Source organism: Mustela lutreola, chromosome 3 (assembly GCF_030435805.1).
Source record: "Mustela lutreola isolate mMusLut2 chromosome 3, mMusLut2.pri, whole genome shotgun sequence".
NCBI classification, from domain to species: Eukaryota; Metazoa; Chordata; class Mammalia; order Carnivora; family Mustelidae; genus Mustela; species Mustela lutreola.
Genome location: NC_081292.1, coordinates 15945894 through 15973138, shown reverse-complemented (window position 1 = coordinate 15973138; position 27245 = coordinate 15945894). Strand labels below are relative to the sequence as shown.

General features: G+C 43.9%; 1 protein-coding gene and 1 long non-coding RNA gene across 8 annotated transcripts; both read left to right on the top strand.

Annotated features, from left to right (window-relative positions):
* Positions 1-187: 187 nt before the first annotated feature.
* On the top strand, positions 188-9963 carry LOC131826424 (uncharacterized). Its single transcript, XR_009351590.1, has 4 exons — positions 188-2891; positions 3809-4002; positions 5864-5934; positions 6041-9963. It is a non-coding gene; the product is annotated as an uncharacterized LOC131826424 (long non-coding RNA).
* A 4903-nt stretch (positions 9964-14866) lies between these two features.
* Positions 14867-25166, top strand: TRMT12 (tRNA methyltransferase 12 homolog). 7 transcript variants are annotated; one of them, XR_009351588.1, is made up of 3 exons: positions 14867-16363; positions 18946-18972; positions 24509-25166. XR_009351588.1 is itself a non-coding variant. In XM_059165665.1 (2 exons), exon 1 carries the CDS (start codon positions 15011-15013, stop codon positions 16328-16330), a length of 1320 nt encoding a protein of 439 aa, XP_059021648.1. In that variant the 5' UTR covers positions 14867-15010; the 3' UTR covers positions 16331-16363; positions 24509-25166. The 7 variants fall into 7 exon arrangements, 4 of the variants coding, with proteins under 4 accessions (XP_059021648.1, XP_059021651.1, XP_059021650.1 ...); XR_009351586.1 differs by lacking the exon at positions 24509-25166 and adding an exon at positions 19396-19638; XR_009351587.1 differs by having other exon boundaries at positions 14867-18972.
* The last annotated feature ends 2079 nt before the right edge of the window (positions 25167-27245 follow it).

The following is a 27245-nucleotide window of genomic DNA, read 5'->3' as shown; positions in this document are numbered from 1 at the left end:
AGGATTTTCTTTTTTATGGCTGAATAATGGACTATAATATATAATTATATATATTATATATATAAAATATATATAATATAAATATAATATATATAAATATATATATAAATATATTTGACTATATATATTTATGAAAATGTATTCATGTAATACGGATATCATAGAAATATATATATACAATATAATATATAAGAATATTATATGTCATATATTTCTATGATATCCGTATTACATAAATACATTTTTCATAACCATTCAGTTATCAATGGACACTTAGATTGCTTCCATATCTTGGCTATTGTGAATAATGCTACAATGAATATGGAGTACAGATAATCTCTCCCAGATAGCAAGTTCATTTCCTTAGGATACATACCCGGAAGTGAGTGGCTGGACCATACAGTAGTTCTATTTTTAATGAATGGGAGGTCAGAGTGTCTAACCTCCCACACCGTTTTCCATAGCAGCCGCACAAATTTACATTCCCACCAACAGTGCCCAAGGGTTCTCCTTTCTCCACGCCCTCTCCAACACTTGCTGTCTCTTGTCTTTATGATAACAGACATTTGACAGATGTGAGGGGATAGCTGATTTGCATTTCCCTGATAGGAGCGATGTTGAGCATCTTTTCACAGAATTGTTGATCACTTGCGTGTCTTCTTTGGAAATATGATTCTTTAGATCCTTGCCCATTTTTTAATCAGGTTATTAGGGTTTTGTTTTGTTTTGGTTTTGCTATTGAGTTAAGTGTCCCTTATATATTAACCCTTTATTGGATATACAGTTAGCAAATATTTTCTCCCATTCTATAGGTTGCCTTTCCATTTTGTTTCCTTTGCTGTCCAGAAGCACTTTAGTTTGTTGTAGTCCCCCTCGTTTATCTTTGCTTTTGTTGTCTGTGCTTTTGGTATCACTTCCCAAAAAAGGTCATTAACAAGACCAATGTAAAGGAGCTTTTTCCTTATGTTTTCTTCTAGGGGTTTTAAAGTTTCAGGTCTTACACTTAAGTCTTTAATCCATTCTGCGTTCATTTTTGTGTGTGGATAAGCATCCAATTTCATTCCTTTCCATGTGGTTATTCAGTTTTTCCAACACCATTTATTGAAAAGACTATCCTTTCCCCATTGTGTATTTCTGGTGCCTTCCTTGAAAATTAGTTGACCATATGTGTGTGGATTTAAAGTTTTGTCAATTCTTTTCCTGTTAAAGAAAGAAGAAAATGTTGGTTAAGTTTAAAGCTTGTTTAATAGCAAAATGGAGCCCGTAGACCTTCTCCTGCTCTGCAGGTACTGAGTTAGGTCCCTTGGTTTCTCCTGCCTCTAACATAAGTAGTAGAGATGGAGAGGATTTCCACTTGAAGTTTTGAGCTATCAAAGAGAGCACTGCTCTGGGCAACCATGCTGTCCTGGGCCACTTCTTGGCACCTTTCCTACTGTGTACCTAAGCTGACTCAAAACACCTGTATGCTCTCCTCCAGGTGCAGGTACCAGACCTTGCAGCCATTACCAAAACTTGTGGATTAATTGGTAAGGAGCTTGTGATTCTCTTCGTCTCCCTCAAGACTCATTCGCCTGAGTAGCGCTGTAAAGTGAAACCCCTTTGCTACTCCAGCATTGCCAATACCCCGTTTTATCTAGAATGCACCCCTCCTGTCTAACCTTGATGGATTCTTTAGGAAGTATTATAAGATAAAACTCTGGTGTTTTCAGGTTGTGTCCTTGGATTCCTTCTGAGTGTCCCTTCTCATGGGTTGAGTCTCCTACTGGGCCACTCTACCACCAGCATACACCATTTACCCGAGCAGAGCAGATTTCTGTCCAGGACCTGTCTAGGACAGTGGGAGGTTAGCATGAGAGAACACCATTTATTTCATCTTTCACTCACTTATACGTTCCTTAATCATATAGTCACTCATTCAAGAAGCATTAATTGAATATTTACTATGCACTAGTTATTTTGCTGCCATGACCAGTGAGGTACAGTGATGAACACGACAGCTGAGTCTCTGACCTGCGTGAAAAAGCTGGAGAGACACATTACATAAGTGATGAACAAATTAAGAAGGTCACAAGTTGTGGGGACACGCTGAAGAAATCAGCAAGATCTTGAAGAAAAGCAACCTGGAAGAGGACACTCCAGACAAGGTGGTCCAGGAATGCTCTGAATCAATTAGTAACGTCTGAGCTGAGACATAAAGATGAAGAGGGGGAGCCGTATGAAGACCTGAGGAAGAGCATCTCCTAGAGAGGAAGCTGATGGAAATGCTGACAGACGGCAAAGAACCTGGAACACTCTGTGGGACTGGGCAGGCCAGACCATCCTCAGCTTTGTGGCATGTGTAAGTGAAATTTTATCCCAAGAACAGTGGGAAGACATCGAATGGTTTGGAGCTGCAGGAGAGACATGATCAGATTTATGTACTAAAAAGAGAGCTCTGGCTCCTGTATAGAGAACAAATTCTAGGTACACCTGGGGATTCCAGTTTAAAGCTAGAGTCATCTGGACAGGAGATAATGGTGAAGACAATGACAGTGGAGAGCTGGGGGCATGCCCAAGGACGTTTTTGAACCTAGAACAGACCTTGCTGAAGGACTGGCTATTGAAGAGTGAGAAAGGAAGAATGCCAGATTGACTCCTGCGACCTGTTCTTGAAAGGCTGGGCAGGCAGCAAGGCCAGTTTCTGGATGGAGCGAACTGAAGGAGGCTGTCCCCGGGGTCTCTGCCTGGCGCCCTGTGGGCTGATGGAGTGCAGATGGGAATGTGGGTCTGCAAGTGTGCTCCCGTCGCTTTGGTGATGGGAAACGCCAGTGGCCGACTTGGCCTCGTCCTCTCCTGCAACTCTCCTAATGACTCCATGAGGGGGTCCTATCATACCCTGAGACAGAAAACAGGTAAGAAAGTGAGCAACACCAACAAGGTCCCAGCATGGGTCTGCTCCTTCCTCTTCCTCTTCCTCTCCTTCTCCTTCTTCTCCTTCTTCTTTTTTTTTCCATGAAAGATAATTCGCTTATTTATGCAATGCATGAAAACACACCTCCGAACACCTCCCACGACGAGGCATTGTTCTGGAGTGATGGTGACGACAACCATGACGATGACGGTCATGATCATGAAGCAACAGCCAGAAAGTTTTAAACCCTCCTATGTGCCAGGCAGTCTGTTGAGGACTTCACATACATAAAATTCTGGACCTCTCCAGCAGTTCTGTGAGAAGTACAGTTCTTGTCACCGTGTAAAGATAAACTGAAGCTCAGAGAGCTGAAGTGACTTGCTATAGGTAGCAGAGTAGAGAGGATGAAGCCAGGGGTGGAAATCTCCCCGGAAGAACTCCTGAAAAACCTAAATCTGTGTCTGTCCTTCTAAGCTCTGTCCCCTCCTCATCTCTCATGGTGCCGGTCGGTAGAACATAGATGCTCCACGTTGAGCACCTGGAATGTGCTTTTTAAACCTGCTCCCCCAGATCATTCAGATGGTGTGTGTGTGTGTGTGTGTGTTGGGGGGACCCTGTGGGGTCACTTTGAGAGAAGCCACTCTGGTGGCTGGAATTTAAAAGGCGGTTTGGAGCCACAGAACGTCTGGACGAGATGGAGCCTTCGAAGCCACCCAACTGGCCATCGGCAATTTTCTTGTGAGGAAACTGGGGTGCAGAGAATTCAGCTCCACATTGTGAAGTTACTGCTGTAGAAACTGAGGTCCCAATAATTTCAGTGAAACACGCCTCAGGTGGCACAGTTGTTATCCGAGCTGCTGCGTCCACAGGCCCAGCTCTGCCTCTCCCTGACACCTCCACACTGTCTCTCCCTGACAGATCTGCCCTGGCTTCCACGGCGACGCCGCACGCGCCTGCCCTCAGGACGCGGTGCACCCGAGGACTGCTTCACCCAGGCTCATGGGTCTAGTGTCACCCTGCACCGGTTAGTGTCTCTCTGGGACGCAGCTTTGTTGTAGAGCAGGCGGAAGCCAGGACTCACAGGTCCGCCGTGCAGGTGATGTGAAATTTAGGTAAGTAAGACTTTCACAGGACAAGGCCTGGCAGACATACTCAGAACAAATAATTCACAATAAATAGATGCGTTAGACCATATCTTAAAGTTTTCCTTTCCAAGCTTTGTCTTTTCTCAGGTACCCCCTTTTTTCCCTCTGTTCCCACTCACATTTACAAGGCTTAGGGCTTGTGACCTCGGGAGGGAGGTAACAGGAGAGAGCAGGACTAGCCTGTCTGGCTTCCCGAAGTTCTTCCTCAAAGGCCAGTCCCCAGGATCAGGGACGAATCCCGGGTAAATGCTAACAGTCTGGGCAAGAAGCCTGGGGATAGAACGAAAAGGGAGATTTGGCAAAAATGCAGGAGCGGGGGTGAGGGAGAAGTGGGGAGCCTGGGTGGTAGATCCTGGCTCTGTGGGGCCTGGGACGTAGCAATCTGTGGCCATCTTTAAGGGTCAAAAAGGATAAACTACCAGTTATAAGATAAATAAGTCAGACGGATATAATGACAGCATGAGGACTACAGCTGATATGACTGTGTTGCATATCTGTTCCTGAGAGGGTAGATCTGAAATTTCTCATCTCAAGAGAAAAGCAATCTGTAACTGTGTGTGGTGATGGTTGTTACTAGACTCTTATGGTGATCATCCCGCACTATATGCAAATATGGAATCATTATGTTGTGTGTCTGAAACTAATATAATGTTATATGTCAACTGTACCTCAAAAATGGGAAAAAAGAATATAAAATTACAAATATTAAAATAGGAACAAAAGCAAATATGTATCTAGGATAAGAAAAGAAATCCCACATATGGTTAATTAAAAAAAAAAAAAAAGAAAACCTCACACATATCACGAACATTACAAAACAGAAAAATAGCAATATTATTTAATACACCTATTTAAGACCTTTTCTTCATGCTTAGCTGCATATCCTTGGATCCCCTCTACATGTGACAATTTTATAGTATCCTTTCCTACATGGAGCATAGGAATATGATTCAGCCTCTCCTCTAACATGTTAGAGGATTTCTTGACATTGGTTTTTATGATCAGGGCTTGGAATCTACATTCCAAGAACTTCACAGAACTACTTACTGGTCTTAATATTGCTACTGGTTTGTGGCCTACAAGCATAAGAATTCTGATAAACTCAAATCTGTGTGTTGCCATCTAGTTTTTGTTTTAAGATCTTACTTATTTCTTAGAGAGAAAGCTTGAGTGGGAGTGGGGATGGGCAGAGAGGGAGGGAGAAACATGCTCCACACTGAGCAGGGAACCCGACGCAGGGCTCAATTCTGGATTCTGAGATCATGACCTGAACTGAAGGCAGACGCAGAAGCATCTGAGCCACTCAGGGTCTGCCATTTAATTTTTTAATTTAAAAAGTATACATAACAGCAACAAAACAGGATTTTAATTTTTTCATCTATGGGACATTAAGGGCAAAGACCAAATTACGGTCTCCCTTGGTTTTATGCGGAAGAAATGAAGTTGCATTGCTCTCTTTTAAAAAAAAAAAAAAAAAAAAAAAGGTTTTTATGTGAAAAGTGTGTTTAACTGTAATGTTTTGGAAGATCCTCAACCAGTTGGTTTTAAAATTTCTTGATCAAAAAGTCAAAACAGGGATTTCTGGGTGGCTCAGTTGGTTAAACAGCTGCCTTCAGCTCAGGTCATGATCCCAGCGTCCTGGGATCGAGTCCCCCACATTGGGCTCCTTGCTCGGCGGGGAGCCTGCTTCTCCCTCTGCCTCTGCTGCCACTCAGCCTGCCTGTGCTCGCTCTCTCTCTCTCTCTCTCTCTGGAAAATAAATAAATAAAATCTTTTTTAAAAAATCGAAACATGTTGTCAGAGAAATTACCTGTTTGTCATTTTTAAGATTAATGAGTCGAGTGACAGGAGAGTCTTTTGGAAACTCCCAGGAGGGCCAAAGTGAGACACAAGCATCAGGTAAGACCTTGCCTACTTGTCAGGTACCCACCTTGCCGCCGACTTTGGAGAACCAGGCTGTCCTTCTTTTCCTTCTTACTCTCGGTTCTGTGTTCTTGTCCTACAGAAAGTTCCCCCTTGCTGGATATGCACCTGCTGCAAATTATTTTAACTCTGTTTCGCCAAAAAGAGACTTAACCCAGAAAAGCTGAGTACTGCTGAGGTTGAATGATGAACGGTGTAGTGACTAAGACTGGAGGCTAGAACACAGGCCTGCAGCAAGATTCTTGCTCTGAAAGTCCATGGAAACAGCTTAATGAGTTCTGTGTGTTTTTGCATGGGAAGCAGGTGTCTCAGTGAGTTGAACTTGTGTTGAATATGATGTTTCACTAAATGTCTCTAAACTCTCTAATGTCTAAATGTCATTAAACTCTCAGGATTCCTGGCTAGCTTTGCAGTAGAACATGTGACTCTTGATCTCTGGGTCAAGTTCAAGTTCCATGTTGGGTGTAAAGATTACTTTAAAAATTAAAAAAATATATATATGTATATATATAATGATTTCCATCCCACTCCTTAGCTCTTTTCTAATGTATGGCACATTTATAATGAATGTGCTGTGTTATCTAGTATATTCTGAACCGAATGTTAATCAGATGAGAACTGAATTCTCCATTTAAAAGTATACATGCCTGAAAGTTAAAAGTAGCTTTCTGCACACTAGCTATGGATGCCCTACTTTAGGAACTTGGTTTCTCCTCCATGCCTCTCATCCTTCCACTGCCCAGCATCAGAGAACATGCCTGCATCACCATGGGACACCTGGTCCTATACTTCCCCGTCAAGAGGCTGGAGGAGGGGCATTTGGGTGCCTCAGTCGTTAAGCCTCTGCCTTCTGCTCAGGTCATGATCCCAGGTCCTGGGATCAAGCCCCATATCCAGCTCCCTGCTCAGCAGGAAGCCTGTTTCTCCCTCTCCCACTCCCCCTGCTTGTATTCCCTCTCTCACTGTATCTTTCTCCAAATAAATAAATAATATCTTAAAAAAAAAAAAAAACACAAGAGCCCAGGGGAATCCAGTGGCTAGTCATACAACTATCTCTATAATTCCTAAACCTGAACGTCTGGCAAGAACGTAACCACACACGGAAGAGAATGGGATCACCTAAATGTATCCCACCAAATCAGACTAAGTGTATTCCATCTTAACCTCACCTACCGCCTCCCCAAAATGTCCACATCCACACCCTACCAGAGGGGAAGGGGGCATAGGGTGACACACCAATTTTAACCATTTATGGGTAAGTCATCTTACTTTTGCAAATTTTACAAAAACACATGACCTTGTGAAACTGCTGTGAAAGGCGTCACGCAGGGTCTTCAAAAGGAACCTATGCACCTGACGGGACCTGAAGCTTAAACTTCATCACCATCACAGTAGATCCACTTCTCAGAACAGGAAAGTAACTCACAAGCCAATGCTGTCCAAAGGTGAATTTTTGTGTGAATGGAGCCACCATGCCTTAATTCGGCTGGGTGAGATGGGTCACGTTTTTTAGTCCCCAGAGAGCAGAACAGCCTGACCCTGGAAAGTCATCTCTGGACCCATAGTTACTTACTGTGCGCCTCCTCGCCCAGGCACTGTGCTGAGCATCAGGCCAGAGAGAAGGAAACATGGTCCCCTTCTCTCAAGGGGGTCACCTTCGGCGAAGTGGATCTCTGTACCCTGTGGCATGTGCTACGTGTGAGAAGGGAACAGATGTTAATGGCACACCAACAGAGGCATGAATTCCTTCAGATGGGGGGGGGGATGGTGGGGGAAGGAGGAGAGGGTGATGCCTGAGCTGAGTTTAGGGGTAAAGTATTTAGGTAGGTAGAGATGAGAGATAAGAATTCTCTTCCGCCTTCTCTCTGGGCTGGGATAGGTCATCTTCTGCAGTGATTTCCTAAAGCCTAAAGATGGGTAGAGCAGCCAGGTGGATAAAGTCATCCAGTGTGCAAAAGGAAGATGGGAAGTGTGTTCAGAGAGTGCTAACTGCAGCCGTACAAAGGAAGTGATGAAATCCCTAAGCCCTCCCTTTGGGAAAGGTAAGGGTCTCCTTGCCCATGAAAGCACCCCCTGGTGGAGACATCTAGTAATACAAATATGCTCCTACAGCTTCTCTGAAAAGCCCCAGCTACTCACCTGCACCTCTCTAACCCTGAGAGCTCTAAACTATGCATTTGTGTATTTTACTTTTAAACCCTGGAAAAGAGTTACAGTGCTAATATACTATGTACTTCATTATGTATATACAGATAGAGAGATTAAAGATACAGGACACAAAAAATGAATTGCAGGAAGAAAAAATTACAGTGGTAATATACTATGTACTTCATTATGTATATACAGACAGAGAAATTAAAGATACAGGACACAAAAAATGAATTGCAAGAAAAAATTTAATAAAAATTTAATATTAATATGCATGGGACCATCATGCATACTCATGGGGTATGTGGCATCATTTTGGAGACCTCCAAAAACTGGCATGTCAATAATGCTGGTCAGTAGCATGGGGCAGGGGGTTAACATGGAGACTGAGGGGTCAGCTGGTCTGGATGTGAACCCTGGCTGCTCCACTTCCTAGACCGTGACAATGGTCATATCCTTTCTTTAAAAACATGAATGATAATTGTAAAGACCTCACAGAGTTCTTGAAAAAGTTCCTTAATAGAAACCATTGAAATTAGTGCCTTGAACATGGTAAGCACTTTATAAATGTTACCTATTATTTTCCTAAGTGCCACTATAAAATAATTTTAAATCTGGGGCGCCTGGCTGGCTCAGTGTGTGGAGCGTGGGACACTTGATCTCAAGAGTCGTGAGATCGAGCCCCACATGGGACTTGGAGCCTACTTTAAAAATAATCTTCTAAATATTTTTTTTTAAAACATTGTCCCTTAAAAGGTTTTTAAAACCCAGGTGGGAGGAAAAGGAAAGAGGAGAAGTCCAGAAGGACTTCCTGAAAAAATGATGCCTAGTTGAATTTGAATTTCAGAATTTGCCGAGCAAACGTGAAGGCAACTAGAGTCAGCTCAGTCCTTTCTTAGCTAAACTATGTTAGTAGAACTTCTTCATACAAGTTAGTCCTTGCTCTTATGCCCCCTTCCTGTCTTTCATCCAAACTCCTCTCCAGAGCCTCTTTGTTGTTTCCAGGGGCTTTTTCACTTACTACCTAGAGGAATGTCACTTAACTGCTGATGTTTGCACACTCTCTCTTCTGTCTCCTCGATTTAGCCCCATAATCAAAGAGTGAAGCCAGTCCACCCCCCAGACTCCCCAGCAGGCAGAGGTGGCTTTGGGACCCCTTTCTGTCCCAGAGGGGTTGGCAGAAGTCCAAGAGGCAGACGCTTCTCTCTCTTTGCTCTATACTCTGCCCTATTCTTCCTGCCTCCTCTTGCTCACAGAGCCTGGAATCGTGTCCATATTGAAGTCTCAAGGATAAAAGGGTCACACTAAGACTGAGAAGGAGCCTGATTTACTGGGAAGTTCCCTGAACCTCTACACAGGCTACAAAGCCCTGAATGGCTTTATAAGCCATTCAGGTCTTTGCTATATATATATATATATAGAGAGAGAGAGAGAGAGAGAGAGATCTACTTCTCTACCCGCTGTTGCACTGCTGTTGGATGGCCATTTTATTACTTGCTGCCAAACACATTCATGGCTCTGGATTGGCCATGTCAGTAAGGGATGTCTAATAGAGAGGAATGGAGAAAGGTCCGTGGGGAACAGCAGGTCCCCTGAGGAGGCCTGGACATCCATTAGACACCCAAGAACCTGGGGCGCCTGGGTGGTTCGCCGTGTTGGGCATCTGGTTCTCGGTCTCCGCTCAGGTCGTGATCTCCCAGGTCCCAGGATCAAGCCCAGCAGCATGGGCATCTGGCTCCGCGCTCAGCGGGGATTCTGCTTGAGAATTCTGTCCCTCTGCCCTTCCCCCACTCCCGCTCGCTCTCTTGCTCTCTTTTTAAAATAAGTAAATAAACCTTTAAATTAAAAAAACAAAAACAAAAACAAAAACAAAAACAAACAAACCCAAGAACGTTACTCAGAAGCTGCAACTACTATGGTGCTGATTGCTGCTGCCATCTAGTGGCAACAACTTGGAACTAAAACGTTCCCTTGGGCCATAACCTGTTTTTCCTCTATATCTTTCTTCTTCCATCATTCATTCATTCACTCACTCACCGATTCACTCACATGTTCATTCTACAAATATCTTATGATAATGTACTATATGTGGCAGGTCCTCACAAATGCAATACGGAAATACAGTAGTGGGAGGAAATCCAGCTCCTTATGCCCCTCAAAACTTACACTCTTGTGGGAAGATACCCATTAATCAAATTTAAAAATAAATATGAAATAAATGAAATAAATATGACTGGAAAGGGTTCTAAGAGAAGAACATGGTGCTATGAGACTCACTGGTAGGGATTTTCCTTACTGGGGAGATGGATAGGAGGTCAGAGAAGGCTTTCCTGAAGATGTTCTGATTGGTTTTAGGAAGGGAATTACCTGGGCAGTGAGACCAGTCATGGAAATGACCTGTAGCAAAGGGAGGGAGTGTTCTGAGTGCACAGGGGCAGGAGAAGACAACATGTCTAGATTAGCACTTAATACTAGGCATTCTAGGTTTTTTTTTTTTTTTTAAGATTTATTTTACAGAGAGAGAGAGAGAGAGAGAGAGATCACAAGTAGTCAGAGAGGCAGACAGAGAGAAAGGAAAGGAAGCAGACTCCCCGATGAGCAGAGAGCCCGATGCGGGGCTCAATCCCAGGACCCTGAGACCATGACCTGAGCTGAAGGCAGAGGCTTAACCCACTGAGCCACCCAGGCATCCCAGCGTTCTAGTTTTTGTATTAAGACTGTGGTTGTTAATTATAATGGCCATAAAATTATTCTACCTGATAATAAGCTAAAAATATATAGACTAACAGAAAACTACAGAACACTCCACACCAACAGCAGAACACACCTGCTTCTCCAGGGCACATGGAATATTCTCCAGGATAGACCATATGCTAGGTCATAAAATAAAGCCTCGATAAACCTAAAAGGATTGAAAGTGTACGTAGTATGTTCTCCGGCCACAATGCAATGAAATTACTAATGGATTAAAGTGAAAGTTTTTTAGATAAAAATTTTATTAAATCTTGTTGTTTTTCAGTTTTTATAACTTAAATATTACAAAGTCTCAAGCTCTGAGAATTTTAATATGAATTATTCAAGGCCCATGTACAATAATGGAACATTCAATTATGGCATAATATACTTTGTAATATGACAATGTAGCTTTTTATATAATAAAAAAAACTTATGAAAAAATTCTTCACCATCTTGGTTTTTACTTCAAATACTCTGACATAAAATAATAAAGAGAGTCAAATAACACTATGTTACTATGTGAAGTAAACAGAGGTGGGCAATCCACTGAGGAAACTGTAAGACCCGGTCTAGGGCACTGTCACTGGTGCAGAGAGAAGGGGGTTCTCTGAGGAAATACGCAGCAGGTAAAGTCCATTCAAAATGGAGGTGGTTCTTTTATGAGCATTGAGGGCAAGGGAGGGACATAAGTAAAAGAAAAGTCCCAGGTTTGTGACATGAGCAACTAGGAGACTGGCAGGGACATTTCGTGAGATACAGAGGAGTGGGAAGAACATGAGCTGAGTTCAGTTTTGGAAGTGTTGAGTGTGACGTGTCTGGGAAACATCAAATGTAGCGGGGATCAGGAGTGGTGGAGGAGGTAGACAGGGACCCCCACAAGAAGAAGCATTCAGTGAGGTAAGAGGAAAAGCCACAGAATGTGTTCTTCAAAGTGCAGGAGATGGATGGTTTAATTTCTCCTCCCTGCTCACGAAGCACTTGGAATGGCAACCCCACTCACATTTCACTCAAGGCATCAGAAGTATTCACAAGCACATCTACAACTCAGAATAGAGTGCCTTGAAGGGAAGTTAACAAATGAAGAGGCAGCTAGGGGAAGGGAACAGCATTTCAGGTGCAGCAAGCGGAGGGAAGAACAGAAGGAAGGGATGACTAAGAAACTGAAAGCAGTGATTCCTCTTTATTTCTAGGCTCCAAGATCTCTCAAGCCATGGAGGCAAGCCCTCGTGTTTACAGCCAGCCCAACACCGTTCAGAACCTCCTTCCTACGTGAAAGCTCCTGGTGGGTAAAGCACTGAATGCCGCCTCTCACAAGAGAGGAGAGTGAATGGATCCTTGGTTTGGCATCTCATCAAGAAGTGGTGCTAACAGACTCATCTCCAGTTGGGGGCTCTTGACTAAAATTCATATGGAATTAAATAATTCTGGCCACTTCAGGAGAGGCGGTTGCCCACCCTCCCCTTTCCTCTGCAGTTAAGTTCCCTGACCTACCTCTCCTTTACTAAGCAATCATCCTCTTCTGTGTTGGAACTCATGGGTCATCTACAAGCTTCTTTATTATTGTCGTTGTTGTTTGTTTGAGATCATGACCAGAGCCCAAGTCAGAGGCTTAACGCCTGAGACACACAAGCACCCCAAAACTAGCAAACAGTATTGAGTAGACCTAACAGTGGAGGGGATGGTGATGAATTGAATGAGGGCCCCACCAGAAGACGACCTTCAGACAAATCCCCAGCCATTCCATCATCAGAGGGAAGGGCATTTCAGACAAAGGGAATGGCGAGTACAAAGGTAAAAGTGTGAGAAAAGGCTTGGCCTATTTTTCGTCTTGGGCTGAGTTTTAGGATCCAGATCATGCATAGTCTGATGGGCCAGGAGCTTACTCTTTGAACAACGGGTAGGCAGGAACTCTTTCAGTAGGGAGAGATAGGATCAAAATGTTTTAAAAATTCTCATCCTAGTTGGTATGTAGAAAAATAAAAAAAAAAAAAAAAAAAAAAAGGAAGGTAAGAGTCTTAAAGGAGAAACCAGTGAGAAGGCAGCTGTAGTAAACTATGTCCCGGAAGGTGGCTAGGGATATCAAAAGAGGTAGACTAATTTGGTATATACTTTGGATTATAAAAGTCTATGGAGCAAATAGAGTATGTAAACACCTGACAGTTAATCATCAAATACCTAGAGGAAGTTGAGGAAAAGGTGGGAGGCAGGAGGTGATTAGAGATAGTTTCCAAACTGTGTGCTTGAGTAAATGAGTGGATGCTGCATAACATGGTACTATTAAATACACAGGATCAATGGTGGAAAGAAATCTTTTACAATTATTAAATATGAGTCACCTATCAGACACCAAGTTGAGATATTAAAGACACAAATGGTATTGGAGTTGGGAGTGGGAGATATGGAGTGGTGGGAAATACGAACTTGAAAATATCAGTAGAAGTAAAGAATCCAGAGAGGTTATTAAAGATGGAAAGTGGCAGTGTGTTTCTATACTGATGGAAATAATCCGGGAAAAAGAGAAAAGAGAAATTGAACGTGCCTGCCATAGACAGGCATGTCTATGTCTATTTCAGTTTTTACTGAAAAACTGAAGTCCTAAGAGAACACTGGGAGACAGTATAGAACATACCTTAGAAGTATTCCAACTAAGGTGTGCGTAAGCTGGAAAATTTATTCACCAACTTCCATCAGTTGCTGGTTGAGGAGTGCTCTCAAGAGGTGGGGGATGGGTGGGCAGTAATTCCACAGCATTTCTGGCCTTCCCTGGATGTATGCTAAGCCAATTCTGGTGAGCAGAGAAAGCCATCAGGCAGACTCCTAAGTGCTTTCAGTTAGAAGACATTGGATTGGCATATACAGGAATGGTGAATCTCAAAACTATATGGGAGGGCACCTGGGTGGCTCAGTGCCTTTGGCTCAGGTCATGATCTCAGGGTCATGGGATCGAGCCCCACATCGGGCTCTCCGCTTAGCCGGGAGCCTGCTTTCCCCTTTCTTTCTCTCTGACTACTTGTGATTTTTCTCTGTCAAGTAAATAAATAAAATAAAATGAAATAAAAAAGCTATATGGAACACCAAAAGGGTCTTCTACCCATCCCACTTGATATTTTCTCCATGGAATCTCAATTTTAAACATAGAGACAAAACTGACAACGACAACAACTCTGATCGACTGAATAGGTGTCAAGAAATAAGAAACTTTTTGCTATAACCTTGTGCCTCCCATAGAGACCTGAATTGGGAAACTTAATGAATGTTAACCTTTCTGGGTTTCAATATCCTCCTGTGTAGAATGGTGAGAATTAAGTAGAAGGAAGAGGACTTCTTTCCAACTCTTATTTTCCATTATTTTAATTTAGGTGTAGGGGAATTCTTTGTCCTCATTAGCATATCAAAGTATGTCAACAGGTATTAAATACTATCTAACCACTTCAACTTAGCACGTTATAACTCTAGGGGATCTGCTCTCTGCTAGTCACTGTTCAGAGTGTTTTATATATAATATCTCTGATCATGGCAGTCATCTGAGAAAGTTAGTGTCAGTCTCATTTTACAGGTGACGATTCTGGTTCTGAGAGGTGATACGATTTGCTCGGATCCTTCTGACTTCCAAACATGTGTGGGTTTTTTGTGTTTGTTTGTTTGGTTGGTTTTTCATACTGCAGGACAGTGAGACGTGACGACTATCTCAACAGGAAAAGGGGAATGAGGACTCATTCGCTGTGGCCGCTGTCACTGATCTGAGAGCCGCCTGGGACTATGGGAGGCCTTTCTCCAAATTCAGCCCATCCTCCCAAGCGCACTTCTCTCTTTGGATCCGTGGAGCAGAACTGAAGAGATGCACGAGGGGTCTGGAGCATACCGACAAACTGGACGTCTTTAAGCCCACAGAACTCCTTGTTATTGTTAATCTTCTGTTGGCCGGCAGCAAGAGCAGAGTCCACCACAACAAAGATGGCGGCAGCGGCTTCACACGGCAACGGCGACGCTACCCGTCACCGAGAGCCTCAGTATTTACTTCCGGCCTGCCCATTTGACGTCACTTCCGACACCGGTTCCGCGGCGTCTGCGCCGCCGGTCCTGTAGCCGCGGTGGGTATGCTGAGCCGGGTGAGTGGAGTCTCCGCGAGTCTCGCGGAGGGGATCCGAGAGGATGTGGGGGCAGCAACATGGAAAGGGAAGGTGGGAAGCCTGCGGCTGTTGTCGCGGTTGTGACTGAGCCTCGGTTTACCCAGCGATACAGGGAATATCTCGAGAAGCAGAAACTCCTGGACAGACGGCACCGTGTAGAGAAGATGCCGGATGGCACGGTGGCGCTGCCGGTGCGGGGAGAGACTCTCCCGGAGCAGCACCTGCACGAGCTGAGGGATCGTGTGGCTCCCGGCAGCACCTGTACAGTGACGCAGCTCCTGCATCCTGTCCCCTCAAAGGCGGCCCAGGGTTGCTCACCTGCCCAAAGGCTGTGTCTTGAAGTGAGTCGCTGGGTAGAGGGCCGGGGAGTGACGTGGTCAGCTGAGTTGGAGGCTGATTTGCCCCGATCTTGGCAACGACATGGCGACCTCTTGTTGCTGAGCGAGGACTGTTTCCAAGCCAAGCGATGGAAACATCTGGAACCAGAACTCTGGGAGACTGTTGCGTCGGCACTTGGCGTCCGTCGTGTGGCCAAACGAGGGCGGGTATCCCCAGATGGCGCTCGAACGCCAGCAGTGACTCTGCTGTTGGGCGACCATGGCTGGGTAGAGCATGTGGATAATGGGATCCGGTATAAGTTTGACGTGACCCGGTGCATGTTCTCCTTCGGAAACATCACTGAGAAGCTTCGAGTGGCATCGCTGCCCTGTGCTGGAGAAGTGCTGGTGGATCTCTATGCAGGGATTGGTTATTTTACATTGCCCTTCCTCGTCCATGCTGGCGCTGCGTTCGTCCATGCCTGCGAGTGGAACCCCCACGCTGTAGCTGCGCTGAGAAAGAACCTTGATATCAATGGAGTGGCAGATCGGTGCAAAATACACTTTGGGGATAACAGAAAACTGAAGCTCTCAAACATTGCAGACCGGGTGAACCTGGGGCTGATTCCCAGTTCTGAAGAAGGCTGGCCCATTGCCTGCCAAGTGCTGCGGCACGATGCTGGGGGCATTTTGCATATCCACCAAAATGTGGAATCTTACCCAGGCAAGAACCACCAGCCTCCGGGAAGCAGTGAAATGGAGAAGGAACATTGGCCTTATCCTCAGCAAATGATCACCAACCATTGTACAAATGGAGCAACCAGGGATTCTAGGGGGAAAAGGCTATCAGCAGCCACCAAACCAGAATGGCAGAGGTGGGCCGAATCTGCAGAAACTCGTCTTGCCACCCTTCTTCAGCAGGTGCACGGGACACCATGGAAGACACAAATCCTGCACATCCAGCCAGTGAAATCCTATGCTCCCCACGTGGATCACATAGTGTTGGATTTGGAATGCCGCCCCTGTCCTCTAGTTGGCTAGAGAAGGTGGATCCTGAGACACAAGGATCTACATGTGAGTGACCCTTAATACATAAGTTTAGGCGGGGTTCTCACCTCTCTTTTCTCCTGGCAGCCTATTTTAATATTTTGTGTCCCTGAAAGCAGGCTCTAGATCAGTACAAGTCATCTTGTTTGTCTTCCATTATCACAATGAGAATGAACTGCATATCGGGGAGAAGCAGTATGGCTCCCTGAAATGAGGTCTGTACAGTGAATTCTGACCTCAGTCCTGTCTTACCTTGGTATGTGGTACCAGTATTCTTTTGGCCTTGGATTTCCTCACTTGCAAAATGAAGGTGTTTTACAGGCTATTGTCTAATAAGCAGTTGTACACAGGGCATTGGTTATTTTAGAGTGAAAGACATAGTGCTGTTTCCAAAATCACTCCAGCTACAGTGTGGAACACTGACCCGAGTGGGGCCAGGCTAGAAGCAGGGAGACCTTGGAGGAGGCTTCTGTGGGTGTCCAGGGAGGATATGGTGGTAGCTTGGACTAGGATGCTGGCAGTGGGAAGTGGATGTATTTGAGATACGAAATCGATGGGACTAAGCAGTACAGCCCAAATCAAAGCACTCAAATGGTGCAGCTTTGTTATGAAGGCTGACGAGATTAGGGAAGGAAGAGGTTAAGAATTACTCTATTTTATCGCCTTCATTCCCTTTAGCATTTCTAAATGAGTGTTGGGGAAGACGTCTTATACATTAGGTTTGTTGTAGAAAAGAGGCTAAAAATGACTGCTTTAAATTATGGGGAAACTAGATTTCCAGCCTTAAGTTTATGCAATAAGCTAGTTTTGTTGTGTTTTGTTTTTTTAAGAGATTTTGAGAGAGCACGTGAGCATGAGAGGTAGGGGGTGGGAAGGGGAGAGGGAGAAGGGGAAGCAGAGAGAGAAGCTGACTCCCTTCTGAGCAGGGAGCCCAATGCTGGGCTCCATCCCAGAACCCTGAGATCATGACCCAAGCCAAAATCAGGTGCTTGACTGACTGAGCCACTCAGGTATCCCTAAGCTACCTATTTTAAAAGTTTAAATTAAAATATTACATTTAACAGGGCTCAAGCTCCCTTTTCATATTTTTTCTCTGGTGGACGTCAGGGCCAACATAAGGAGCTATATGCAACGTAAGATCTTCTGCAGAGTTTTTCACGCCTCACCTTATTTTATGGCTGTCTGCCAGCACCACTGTTTACCACTGGAACGACTAATTGCAGAGAACCACTGTTTACCTTTGGGGATGACTAATTTTGAGAAGCACTTCAGAGCTTTGTTTTGGTGCACTTTGAAGCCATCTGGGCTTGTTTTTTTGATGAAGGAAACATAGGAAAGTGGCTTTATCGGGATTACAATTGTATGTCGCATTTGGCTGGCTGGGGTTGGGCTGGAGCTGCTTGCCCTTTGCTTTTAATAGCATCAGGAACGACAGGATCGGTGAGCCTGTTGTGTATGTGAACTGTGGATGCATTAGATACAGCCCAGTCTCTGAGGAGCTCACAGCCTAGCAGCAGAAATAACACAAAAACTGAGAGACTTGGAATACATTAAGTACCATGTGAGTAATAGCATGACATAGAAGTGCGGAGGTGGAGAAGGAAAGTTCTGAGAATGGGGAAGTCTTCAGAGAGGTCGTGTCCGAACTCACTCTTAAAAACTGGGTAATATCTTGGGACGTGGAGTCAGGGTGATGCTAGTGGAAGGAGAAAAAAAAATGCAAGTGCAAAAAGCTTGCTCAGAAAATGTTTGGACATCGTCATTAGATCAGTTTGGAAGAGAAGAAACAGTGAGAGATATGTTGAAGGCGGGGGTTGTTGTAAGGATTAAAAAGAATAGTGTCTAGTACATAGTACACCCCCAGGAAATGTTAGCTATCATGTGATCCCACCACAGAAGGGGGCCTGATTGTTCCATCCCCACCCCACAGAGCATCCTGCCTGTTTGCCTTAATCATCCCCTCTTCTACATATGGGGTTTCTTCTCACATGTGTGCCTGCAGCTTTTGAGCCTCAGACTAGAAATGCGATGCTGGGACTTGAGCCAAATATGGGGAGGAAGGAAGGCAGGGGAGAAGCAATGAGGAAGGTGAGTCAGGGAGCCACATGTCCAGGGGCTGAGGAGTCACCTGTCTGCCGCAAGCTATGGATAGGCTGCTGAAGTCAGACACATTGGAATGAATGCATTCACCCTGCGATAGACACATCAGGCCTTGAGGGTTTAGGGATATCAGAAGGTTGACGTGGGTTCTGTGTTCATGGAATTGAGGTTCAACTCATACACCTCCTGACTTCTATCCCTTGTCCATGACCTTAGGCAGCCTCTCAAGATTCAGTTTCTCCATCTGTACATACGGGTGAACAACTTACATCTCCTGAAGGATACTCGTTAGCTTTCAGTGAGTTAACATACATAGACTCTCACCACCATGACTGGCACATAGGGGATACCTCATGCATTCAAGAGTCTGCATAGAGGGTAAACTACCATTTCCCAGTTTGGGTGTGAGGAACTGCTGTACATTTGCTTTAGTAGTTGAAGTAGAATGTCCTTATTTTGAAAAGCTACTCATTGATTAATTGGCATGTACTGTGTCCTTTCTCTGTTAGGCATTGTGATGAGGGCCAGAGACAGTGGTGAGTAAAGCCGAGTCCTGAGGGGTGCCTGGCTGGCTCAGTAGATAGGCTACACAACTCTTGATCTTAGGGTTATAAGTTCAAGTCCCATGTTGGGTGTGAAGAGGACTTAAACATAAAAATCTTAAAAAACAAAACAAAGCACCAAGCTGAGTCCTGCCCACACTAGGATCACTTCTGGTGACGTGGACACAATGGTACTAAGTGCTGAGACAAATGGGTGTTTACCGGCAACACCCAGGGGAGGCAGCCGTCCATGCCTGGGGAAATGGGTTGGGGGCAGTGGAGAGTGTGCCTGGGAAGATGGGGGCAGGGATGCTTCAACCGAGAGTTAAAGAATGGGCCAGACTTACGTGTGGATGGAAGACAACAAGGGTCCCTGAAGCCTTGCCTCCACCTTGCGTGTGTCCATTTGCACTACAGTTTTCTCCGAGCACTTGCTGCATTGGCCGGCTCAGGAAGAGGAAACTCATGGAACCAAGGAAAAAAGACTGAAAGGATCAGGAAGATCATGGAGTGTTTGTCACCTCAGTCCAGGAATGTGTCCAGGCGCTGAAGGCTTCCGTTGTGAGCATCAGGATTAGTTGCCGGGTAACGCACTCACTTGATGGAGAGGCTGTGATTAAAAACCAGTAATGATAATTCTATTAAACTCCTCAACCGTGAGTTGCTTGGTTCATTAACTTCATAATTTTAGTAAATTATATGCATATGTTGATCTAGGAATATAACATACGCATTTTAAAAAGGAAATTTAAAATGATGACAAACTAATAAATAGCATTTTTAATTCACTTTTCTCCCACATGACAAGCACCTGTGAGGAGAAACCTTATATATGTTACTCTGAACAGTCTCAGGGTACAGCCAGTTCTCACTGGGCAAGCGTAAAACCGGTCATTTTCCTGGCCTCTGGTAGTTTCCTCTAGTGTGTGTTGTGTGTACTGGTCATTACTTGGCTGCTGCTTTAGGAGAATGGTCAGCAGATGTCCGGAGTTGTCTGTAGCTCTCTCCACTTTGGCGTTCCACTCTTGGGACTCATTCCTGGGCTCCTGGGACTGGTCATTCCACACCTCTGGGAGTCTGCTGGGCTCCCGCTGGCTTCCCCAGCAAGCCACAGCCCAGAAATTTTCTCCAGGCAGTAAGATGGAGCAAGTCAGTGTTCGCCTTGTGGGTTCGCATCTCCCATGGGTGGTTGTCTGTTGCCTGTGTCCAGTGCCTCGAGGGGGCTTGTTCATGGGTTTTATGTAGCTTTTTTTTTTTTTAACTATTTAGACATTTATAATAATTAATGTATAAATTTACTAGCCATTGAAGAAATTCACTCTAGCAATAATAAATACATACAAGTACTTAAGCTGACATGAAATTTCAACATATAAAGACATAAGAAGGGGCGCCTGGGTGGCTCAGTGGGTTAAGCCGCTGCCTTCGGCTCAGGTCATGATCTCGGGGTCCTGGGATCGAGTCCCACATCGGGCTCTCTGCTCAGCAGGGAGCCTGCTTCCCTCTCTCTCTCTCTGCCTGCCTCTCCATCTACTTGTGATTTCTCTCTGTCAAATAAATAAATAAAATCTTTAAAAAAAAAAATAAATAAAAAATAAAAAAAAAAATAAAGACATAAGAATTTCTTAGCACTGCTGTGCTGAGTATCCCTACCTATATTATAAACTGAATATAAAAATATTAACAGTAAATACAATGGCATCTTTCTGATTCGATGTGATAATACCTGGCAGGTTACTTGATGAACAACCACATAATTTCAGAAAGGCCACAAGCTGTCAGAATAGCTATTTGTCTCCCTGGATTTTTAAAGGTCAAGGTTGAATCAAAGGCAAATAGAAAATAATGAATATGAAGTTAAAACTGTATTTTGGTACATACCCTAGTTGCACCACACACACACACCACATACACACCACACATGCATAACCACACACACACCACACGTATCATATTGTCTCCTAGATTGAACGCCCATGCAGTAAAGCTGCACGTACACCATTAGGTAGGTAGATACAGGTGGACAGACTGTCCTAGTTTCTCTTTTAGTAATTAAATTTTACTTTTTTAAATCAAAGCTATACGTATGCATAGTTTCATAATTCCAATAAAGGTAACACAACTTTATGAATAAGACTACATTTCCACAATACCACAGTGAAGCAGCTACAGCCTCATTTTGGGGTCTACTTTCAACAGTTTTAGCCGGACCATGTGTCAAAGTGATTTCAGGATCTAGCCAACATGTACCATCAGGAGCCATGAGGGTATGTATGGACCTGGGTCCCGAGAGCTGGCCAAGATGCAGTTCGCATTGGTGTAGGACTCCACTCTCCCATCATATTATGGTCTGAGGAGATCTAGACCATCAGAACATCCCACAGAGTATCACGCTAACCTACTGTATCTGTTGCATCATACTAATTAGGTCGGATAAAAAACTAGTGTATTGCACTCCAAAGATGGAAAATAATCACTAATAAACAGCAACCTGTTACAATAGTGACGTTTTTAGGGCTGCTGGTCTGCTTGAATGCTAAGATAGCTCCTTTGCAGTAAAGAAGTTTTTGCATCTCTCCCAGTCATCAGTACTCCTCTACCAAGGAGGCAGACCAACCTCTCTCTGCTTCTCTGTGGGAATTCAGAACTTGGGAATGCTGCTCTGACTCAGAGACTAGGTGACTTAGAAGGCTGCCAGTTTTCAGTGGGATCCACGGCACATAAAGGCTCTAAATCAGGTACAAACTGCAGCATAATTAGCTTTATTTCATGGGTCATTCAATCCAGGGGATTGTGTGGTATGAGTATCTGTGAGCCATGGGAGTTGATGGCGAGCCCCAATGGGAAAATCACAAGGTAGTCCTACGTAGACATCTGTAGCAAGGCCAGGCAATAAGCAGTGGAGAACTGTGTATCATCCAGAAACGGCTCTTGCATGCCAGTAGGCGTTGGTAGAGTCTGAGCATCTCTTGGGACATCAGGTAACCCTGTTGCCAGTGTTGCCCATCACAAACTAAGTTTCACCAGACCCTTCAAGTCAGTCCATCATAAGATGGAAGCGTCGCATCTGGGATGGATGACAAGGCCAGAGGAAATGAACAGGTGCACAGGCAGGGGGCCCAGACTCCTGTCATATTTATAACTCTTGCATCAGTGCCCTTCCCTCCGCTCACAGTCTTGGCCACTTGAGAGGCTCTTCAGGCTTGCTGATGAAGGACAGAAATGCGCAGCTAAATTCACTGATTGGTTTTCTTGGAATATGGGTGCGAACAAGAAACAGACTGCTGCCACCTGACAGACCTCCTCAGAAGTGAGGGGAATCCTCCCAAAAGGCAAAATTGGCAGTGTTTCTGGTTGTCCACTTTGTATAGAAAGAGAAGTGGCCTGAAGTAAGAATTACCTTTATGACAAATGTCAGATATAGGTCGATGAGTTGATCAGGGACCTGGAGTGGGAAAGATTAGATAAGGGACAAGGAAGCCGGGAGAAGAGGTAGCCGTCAAGTCTCCAGGATTGGATACATGAGTAAAGGTCTTTGTATTGCAGGGCCTACCGGAGACCTGAATCACGCAAGAGGAACTAAACAAGTAAAAAGACTTCACCAGTTAATTTTAGCAGTTGTAGTCATGAGCTGCCCCAATAGCATAATGGCTCATGAATAAGGTCGGTTGAAGGATGTAGGTTGGCAAGATGCTAGCAGCATGGCCTCTACTCACCAAGGAGCCACCCCCTAGCATTCGGCACTGAGCCCTTGAAACAACACCCTCTCTCAAGTAGCAAGTGGATTACACTGGACTTCTGTCTTCTGTCGCAGAAGGGCAGTGATTCACCTTGACTAGAATCTTCCCATCTGCATGTGTGAGTTCCTGCCCACAGGGTGTTGGCCGGCGTTGCTATCCAAGGGTTTACAAGTGTTTGATCCATCAGTATGTATCCTACGGAATATTGCCTCCGACCTAGGGATCTGATTTACGGCGAAGGTGTTTCAGTGGGCACATGGCCATGTGATTCACCAGTCCTATCCCATCCCAAAAAATGCTGGCCTGGTGGAGTGGTGGGAAAACTTTTTTTTTAAGAATTTTTATTTATTTATTTGACAAAGAGAGCACAAGCAGGCAGAGTAGCAGGGAGAGGGAGAGGGACAAGCAGGTTCCTCGCTGAGCAAGGATCCTGATGTGGGACTCGATTCCAGGACCCTGGGAACATGACCTGAGCTGAAAGACAAGTCGCTTACCCAACTGAGCCACTCAGGTGTGCCTGGAAAAACCTTTTGAAAAAAAAAAAAACCCAAACCAAGGCTTGGAGATAATGCCTAGTGAATGAGGTGCCATCCGCCAGGATGCAGTATACATTCTAAACCCCTATTACACAGTGCCATGTCCCGTATAGACAGAAAATGCACAGCTAGGAATGAAAGGGTAGAAATGGAATTCCTACTGTGATGGGGTAAATGACGCCCCCCAAATATGTCCATGTCCTGTAAGTATGTTATGGTGAAAGGGACTTCGCAGATGTGATTAAAAATCTCAAAATGGGAGGAGGGTATCCTGGGTTATCCAGGTTGGCCCCTAAAATCTCAGAGGTGCTTGGAAGAGGGAGGCAGTATGAGGAGGAGCTGTGATGACTGAGGCAGGACGCAGCAATGTAAGGAAGGGGCCACAAGCCAAGGAATGCAGGCAGCTTCTGGAAACTGAAAAGGGCAGGGAAATGGATTCTCCCCCAGAACGCTTCAGGAGGAACAGAATTGTGGACACCTTGATTCTAGACTTCTGACCTCCATAACTGTAAGAGAATAAATTGAAATTGAAATCTTCACAGTACTGAATCTTCCATCTCGAAACTTTTATTCTACTCGGTTGGGCGCAGCTCTGAAATGAGAAGTGACTATTAGGAGCCTAGACTACAGGATCCCATTGAGGGGGAAGGGTCCTGCCTTTCCCGTCCGTCAGTGGGCTACTATATCCGTCTTCTTTGGGCTCCCTGCCTCGCCAGATGTTTTTAACTTAGTGTTACTTGTATGCTGCCTCTCAGTATCTTGGCCCTCGGATTATTCTTGACCATCGCTTTACATAATTAACATATTTGAACCTATAACCTATTTACATTCTAACATAAATTACGTACTATGAATGTGATGATCACATATAACAATCCAAAATAACAAACAATATCTTAACAGTAGTCCTGAGCCATACACTCCAGAACCATTGCAGAATGTTGTGTGTCGTGTTGTAAGGGTTCCCGTGAGGATATTCTCAAATCTGTTCACCATACTAAGTACCCTTACATACTATATGTCATACTAAGTACTTAAAATATATTGTTTTAATTGGTGTAACCAGCATGAAAAATTACTTACAGAGGGTCAGATAGGCTTTGGAATAAAAAAATACCAGTTAGAATCCTGGCTCTGCCGCTGTTATTTTCTGTTTCTTTCCACAGGTTTGTTGAGATTAAACTCAACATGCTTGCATGCTATGTCTTTCATACTTTATCTGGCAATATTAACCATCTTTTTTCTTTTTCCCAGGGGAGGATACTGATGACTAGAGAGTTAAGTACTCTGTCTAGAGACAGAGCACTAGCAAGAGGCAGAAGTGGGCAAGTATACGGCCAAGCACATAGTGCTCAGTGTCTGTTACATGAATGAATGAACCAAAGTCGTCGGTGTATACTCAATATTGATTCCAAATGCCACTACATTTTCTTGTTTCCATAACTGAACAACAGACTCTTCCTGTTCCTTCGGCATTAACAAAACCAGAAGACTTGACTAGTTGCTGAATTTTGATGGATACATCTGAAATTTAATGAAATAAGGAAAACTATAAAATAATTTCAGGCCAGAAATTACTTTTTTTAAGTAATTCCCAAGGTCTGCTAAATATGTTATGGAACATATTTATCCCTTTCTGGGCTATCAGTTCCTACCCTTCCTACCAGCGTCCCTGTCTTCCACTTGAAGTGAATATGTAACACGTTGGTGGGTGAGGGGGTGGGTGGTTCTACGTACCTGACTCCTGCTGCTTTCTGCCAGTAAGGGAGCTGTGTGTACCCGCCCTCTGGTACAGCTAGGGGAAGATACATGGTCCAAGAAGCTCAACCAATTGCTTATCACTCTTGAAACTTGCAATCTTGAAAAATAATGAAAATAACCCTCTAATAAATTACTTTCTTGCTCAAGACAACCCAGAATCAGTTGTGGCTCTCTGGAACAAAGACTTGGCAAATGCAAAGATCAACAGAAAATTCAAATGAGTTTTTACACATCCTACTTCCAAAGCCTTTTTAGAACAACTAAAAGGCATTCAGCCATTAAAACCAAATGAACAGATTGTTATTTTTACACACAGGTAATTTATGTATATGGAGTATGCCTACATGATACACACACACCCTCCACACTGTTTTATGTGGATTCAATATAAATACACACCTGAGTTGTGCATCTTGAAGTTCAAGTCAGTGTAGAAACCAAGCAAAGATAAAATTCACTGAATTGCAGCTATTTCTATGAAAGCAGATTTAACTTCTTTTTTCTTGTGTGTTTTTTTTTTTTTTTTCCCATGTGGTGGGTGCTGAAGAGGGATTTTGCTTTTTAGGAACTTAGCTTCTGTTCAGAAGATGACTAACACAGACATTTCCTGATACAGAACTGAGAAAACCTCTTGCAAAGCCAAGCAAACATAGCTAGTTTGTAAAAAACTATTCCTCTGAGATTTTCCCCATTGTTCCTCTGTTCCCATCATAGCATCTATTAAGTGGTATCGTCGTCATCAATTTTTTGGTAGTACAGGATATTTTTTGGCAGTATAGGAAGGGCATCCCTTCATCTTTACTTGCAGATGATTATTTCTCCTGACTTAACTGGACCCATAAAATGTAAGCAGGGACGCCTGGGTGGCTCAGTCAGTTAAGTGTCCGATTCTTGATTTTGGGTCTGGGTGATGGGATCTCAGGGTCGTGGGATCGAGCCCTGTGTCAGGCCTGTTTAAGATTCTCTTTCTCCCATTGCTTCTCGGCCTTTTGGCTAAGATCAAGTGAAGATTCTCTTTCTCCCTCTCCCTCTTTCTCTCTCACTTAAAAACAAAACAAAAAACACCACATAAGTGGGCAACTGGAGAAGCTCAGACATGATGAAACTGAACTTAAAACATAGACTTAAGAGATGCCAGATGTAAAGCAGAAGAGTGGATCCCTGGTATAGGTAAAATCTTCTGAAAGCTTATGTTTTATGTTTAAAATTCCTAAGCTTTCTAAAAAAAACTCAGTAATATACACTTAGTTCTAAGGTAGTATTTTAAAGTACTTTGCCAGGATCTTATTAAAGTGTCATTTTATAGATAGGGAAAGTCAGATGGAGAATTTGAAGTCATGTAGGATAAGAATGGCCATACCACCACTCCTGAGAGCTCTGGGCCCAAATGGGATTTAGTTTGAATTAGAAATTCTTACACTAATGGTTGGTTAAGCATTTGCCTTCGGTTTGGGTTGTGGTCCGAGGGTCCTGAAATCGAGCCCCACCTCAAGGTCTCTGCTCAGCAGGGGTCTTCTCCCTCTCCCTCTGCCCCACACCACCCCCACACTGGCTCATACTTTATCTCTCCCAAATAAATAAAATCTTAAAAAAAATTCTATACTAATAAAATTTGTGAATCAAATTAAGATGACAAACCATTAAAAAAATAAGGGCTGAGGACTGTTAAAAGATTTTTATTGACTCTTTACTATGTTTAACTTTTTGAATAAAAATTGGAGGAAAACCCGTGAATTATTTTATCCTTCATTTTGCATTACCATAATGTAATGGTACTCACCTGCCTTCTCTACCACAATCCTGTTTTAACATTAATCCTTGTAGACTCTTTTCTCTGTAACAGCTTCTCTCTTTTTGTTTTAAAATTGCAATCAAGGCAGAATAACAGGTGAATTGAGAAGCTAATCTGTCTCTGAGGTGTCCTATAGAAACCTTAATAGTCCTCCCATCTTAACAAGTTTGCTTTCCTTTGGGCATTTAGTCAGAACCCCAAGTTTATTCCCCAGATGTGCAATTTGGGAAAATTAACCTGGCAGAGGCAAGCAGACTAGATAAGAAAAGTGGTCATAATCATTATAATGAGGATATTGTCGTTAATTAGGCAAACTGCAGTAGATCTTGGGTTAGGATAGTGGCAGTGATAATAGGAGACAAGTACAAGAGACTGTGAGGAAAGAATGGATCCAATGTGGCAGCAAACTGGCTGTGGGTGAGAAGAGGAAGGAATCAA